This window comes from Meleagris gallopavo, unplaced genomic scaffold (assembly GCF_905368555.1).
Source record: "Meleagris gallopavo unplaced genomic scaffold, MGAL_WU_HG_1.1 scaffold_75, whole genome shotgun sequence".
In the NCBI taxonomy this organism is placed as follows: Eukaryota; Metazoa; Chordata; class Aves; order Galliformes; family Phasianidae; genus Meleagris; species Meleagris gallopavo.
The window spans coordinates 1-4663 of record NW_028147083.1 but is presented as its reverse complement, the minus strand read 5'-3'; the positions used below and the strand labels follow the sequence as shown (position 1 = coordinate 4663).

At 57.2% G+C, this 4663-nt stretch overlaps 1 protein-coding gene across 1 annotated transcript; it reads left to right on the top strand.

Moving 5' to 3' along the window:
• Nucleotides 1-333: 333 nt before the first annotated feature.
• On the top strand, nucleotides 334-2361 carry LOC109366228 (SUN domain-containing protein 3-like). Its single transcript, XM_085215503.1, has 5 exons — nucleotides 334-391; nucleotides 936-1048; nucleotides 1430-1597; nucleotides 1966-2052; nucleotides 2254-2361. Exons 1-5 carry the CDS (start codon nucleotides 334-336, stop codon nucleotides 2359-2361), a joined length of 534 nt encoding a protein of 177 aa, XP_085071629.1.
• The last annotated feature ends 2302 nt before the right edge of the window (nucleotides 2362-4663 follow it).

Below are 4663 nucleotides of genomic sequence, written 5' to 3'. Positions count from 1 at the left end.
AATGGTGGTGCTGCTGGCTCCTGTTTCCTCTCAGCCCTTTCTAGAGACAGCTCTGTGCTTTGGCTGCCCAGGCTGTTCTGGAGATGGCACGAGGCTGGCAGCAAGGGGGTCAGGCAGAGCTCACGGTCCATCTTTGCTGTGTCTCTGGAGTCCAGTGGCATCGGGGCACACTTTCTGGAAGACCTTGCCCGATTTCTGGAAAGACATGGAGCCCTCCCCTGGCTCTCAGATAGGACTTCCTGCTCACACTGATCTCCTCCTGTGTTTGTGCTCACTGCTGTCTCTCCATTCCCTATTTGTTGCCAGGAAATTCTGCAGTTGACACAGCACGCCATGGAGAAAATAATGGAAAACGGCGTCTGGAGGCCCAACTGGGCTCTGAAAACCATGGGTATGTAGACAGACAGACAGCTTCACTACCCTCAGCTTTGCGTCTGGCGCTCCCCGAAGCCTGCCGAGCTCTGCTTTCTGTCAGAGTTATCTCCTAGAGCTTCAAAACAGCTGAGCTCTGAAGGGACCTTACAGACCATCCCAGTCCAACTCCCTGCCGTTGGCAGGGCTGCCACCCTTTCCATCAGGTGCTCAGGGCCCCATCCAACCTGGTCTCCAGTGCCTCCAGTAATGGGGCATCCATGGCTTCTCTGGGCGGCACATTGCAGAGCCCCACCGCCCACTGGGGGTCAAGAATTTCCTCCTGACATCCCATCTAAATCTCCCCTGAGAATTTAAAAAGCCTTCACCTGTGCTCCTGGGGCTCAACAGCTCCTTTCCCCAGGTGCTCAATCAGTGGCTCAGGCTGGGACTCAATAGTTCCCATGCAGAGTGGGAGGGATTTTGCAGCCCAGAGCCCTGCCAAGAGCTTCAGGGAACGAGCATTCACTCCTTCAGCTCATCTCTGGGCTGTCCTGGTGCACGTCTTTCCATCTTTCTTGCAGGTGCCACTGTGGATGTGGAGAGGACATCCGAGAGTTATGGTGGGAAAGGCTGGAAGAACCACTGGCTTCCTCTACTCTTTTCCACCACAAAGCCTCCCAAGATACTCCTGCAGGTATGGCAGGAGAAACGGTGGCTCTGGGTTCACTGCCTTGCCTGCTGGCTGCAGGAGCAAGCGCACAGCAATTTCCTTTGGCCCAGCTGCACTGCTCAGCCCACACTCTTTCCCACATTGCTGACACTGGCATCAGGAGGGTGATGGGGTGGCAGATGCTGGGAGGGCTGCCCCGCCGGCTCTGGGCAAGCAGAGAAAGGCGGTTGGTTGACTCCAGAGCTGTTGTCCAGACCTTTGCGTATTCCTCTCCTGTCCCTTGATTGCCATTCCATTACGAGGAGAACGGCACCCACAGGGAAGGCGAGCTCCGTGCTCCCTGCCCAACGGCCAGCTCTGGGGCTCTTTGCCTCACCGCTGACAGACGCGTCTTTCTCATTTCAGCCCGATATTTATCCTGGCAACTGCTGGGCTTTCCCAGGATCTCGGGGCCACGTGGTCATCCGGCTGCTGGAGGAAATCCAGCTCACGGCTCTCACCATCTGGCACATCTCCAAGGCGGTCTCTCCCTCTGGGGAAGTCAGCAGTGCCCCCAGAGAGTTTGCCGTCTCGGTAAGTCTCTGCCCGCCGCTTCTTCTGGAGGGACGCCCCAAGGAAAAGCTTTGCTATAGAGCCCCATAAGACCCTGTGACGGTGGGAGCTCCCAGAGAGCTGTGGTGGGCTGCTGCAGTGCGCGGCATCCCGCCCAAGGGCACGGAGACCCTCGGGGCGGTTACACGTCTGCGGAGGCCTCTGCTGCTCTTCATGGCCGAGCAGCTGGGAGCAATTGCTCCACGTGCCCTGACTCAGGTTCACCCTCCTTTGTGCTCCAGTCCTGCCAGAGCTGAGGGAGGGGGGGAAGGGCTCCCGCCTTTGGCCTTGGCGTGTTCTTTTTCGCACGGCCTGCCTAAGTGTGACCGCCATCATCTCTTGTCTTTCAGGGAGTGGATGAGGCCGGCGGCGAAACTCTCCTGGGGTTGTTCATTTACGATGTGGACGGAGAGATCGCCCAGACCTTCCACCTGCAGGTATGGCGAGTGTGTGCGGCAGGCTGCCAGGGGGGAAGAAGAAAGGGTTTGCCTTATCAGCCAGGCCCGGCTTCCCGCATCGGCAGCGCCATGCCGGTGGAGCAGAGCAAGGCAGCGTTCTGCAGCTGGCAGAGGGAGCTGTGCGGATGTGCTGTGGCTCTTCCACATGCGTAAGGAAGCCTCTCCTCTTTGTGTTGGCAGGAGGAGCCCCGCAAAGCCTTCGGCCGTGTCAAACTGGAGGTGTGGAGCAACTGGGGAAACGCAGAACACACCTGCGTGTACCGAGTGGAAATTCACAGCAACTCGTAAAAGACAGCAGAGATTTGTTAGAAGGAATACTTAAAATAAAATCTTTATGACTTTCTGCCCGCCTTGCGGGTGATGACTGGAGTGGTGCGTTGGGGCCGGGGGAGGGCGGAGCTGCAGGGCTGAGTTGGGCTGTGACATCATGACCCTGCGCCGTGAGGAGGAGGCGGCCATGCGGTCACACTCTCCCCCTGGTCCCCCTCCCATCTGACCATTAGAGCCCCTGCCACTCCAGTTCCCCCAGTCCTTTTCGACCCCCCACCTCAGTGCCCCCCACTCTCCATTCTTATCCCCAGGGTCCCTTCCCCTCCTCCACCTCATCCCTCCCCTTCCATTCCCCCATTCTGGTCCTCCCCCCCCAGTACTCCCCTCAGTCCTCGTTCCGACTCCTAGAGTCCCCTGTTGTCCCCCTTAACACCCCCCAGTGAGTCCTTCCATTCTTACCCTAATGATCCATTCACCCCCCAACCCATATTTTTTCCAATTCCCCCATTCTGATCCCTACATTCTTCTTCAACCCTCCATGTCAGTGCCCCTTCCCCCCCCACTCAGTTCCCCATTCTTACCCCCAGGGTCCCTTCCCTTCCCCTCCCCCACTGCCCCGACCCCTCTTATTCCTCCACACCGATCCTCTCTCCCCCCAGTACCCTCCTCAGTCCCCCATTCTGCCCCTAGAGTCTCCTATCCACCCCCCCCCCCATGAAACTCTTCATTCTGACCACGTGTCCTCTCTCCCCACCCAGTGATTCCCCCTATTCTTACCCTAAGGGTCCCTTGCCCCCATTCCCCCATTCTGATCCTCTTCCTCCCCCAGTGAATCCCCCCACAGCCTCCTATAGCCCTTATATTACTCTACAGCCCTCTTTAGCTCCATAGTACCCAACAGCCCCCCATATCCCTCCATAGCCTCCCAAAGCCCAATATGACCCTACAGCCCCCCGATATCGCCCCACACCTTTCTATAACTCCATATTACTCTTCAGCCCCCATATATCTCCTCACAGCTCCCTATAGCCCCCGATTACCCTACAGTCCCCCAGTATCCCCCCACAGCCCCCTATAGCCTTCTATTACCCTATAGACCCTCTATATTCCCCAACAGCCCCCTATAGACCCGTATTACCTTACATCCCCTCTATAGCCCCCAATAGCCCTTTATAGACCCATATCACCGTACAACCCCTCTATAGCCCCCCCACAGCTCCATATTCCCCTATGTTCTCTCACAGCTACTTCTATCCACAGATACTCCTATCACCCCCTGGAGCCCACTACAGCCCCATATCCTTCCATATTTACCCCAATAGCCCCTCCCCAGCCCCACCTACGCCTATAGCCTTCTGATCGTTCTGTACTACCCTATACCTCCCACAGACCCATATTACCCTAAAGCCTTCCTATATCCCCCCACAGCCTCCCATAGCCCTTTATTACCCTACAATCCTTCTACGTCCCACCATAAAGCAATAAGGCCCCAGATAACTCTACAGCCCCCCATATCCTCTTACAGCGCCCTATAGCCCCATATTACCCTATATCTCCCTTATAGTTCCATATTACCTTACAGCCCCCATAGACCCCAAAGCACCCTATAGCCCCATATAACCCTACAGCCCCATTATATCCCCCCACAGCCCCCCACAGCACTGTATTACACTACAGCCCCCCTATAGCCCCAAAAAGCCCCCTATAGCCTCATATTACCTTACAGCCTTGCTATAGCCCCCCACAGCTCCCCTACAGCACCCCTATCTCACCCCAAAAGCCCTCCCATTACCCTATAACCCCTCTGAAGCCCCACATCCCCCAGTATCCAACCCTGTAGCCCCCTGTACCCACAGCCCAGCTCAGCCCCAGGGGGCACCGGGAGCTCGGGGAGCTCGGCCTGGATGCGGGGGAGGAGGGGCCTCGTGGTGTGCCCTGTTGTCATAGGGGAGGGGATGTGCGATTGGGATTGGGATTGGGATTAGGGATGTGGGATTGTGACTGGGACGAGGGATTGAGAGTGACAGGTGGGCGATGGGCTTGGGATGAGGGATTGGGAATGAGATTTGGAGTTGGGATGTGGGATATGTTGGGTGAGGGATTGGGATATGGGGTGTGGGATGGGGATGTGGGGTGGGTGTGGGGGTGTGGATATGGGATGGATACGGGATGGGATACCGGGAAATGGGAAACATATGGGATGGGCTCTGGATATGGGATGGACTTGGAATGGATATTGGGATATGGGGCGGTAGTGGCAGCTGAGGGACACCATGGGCCCTCTGTGGCACCCCATCCTTCCCCGGAGGTGGGCATGGGG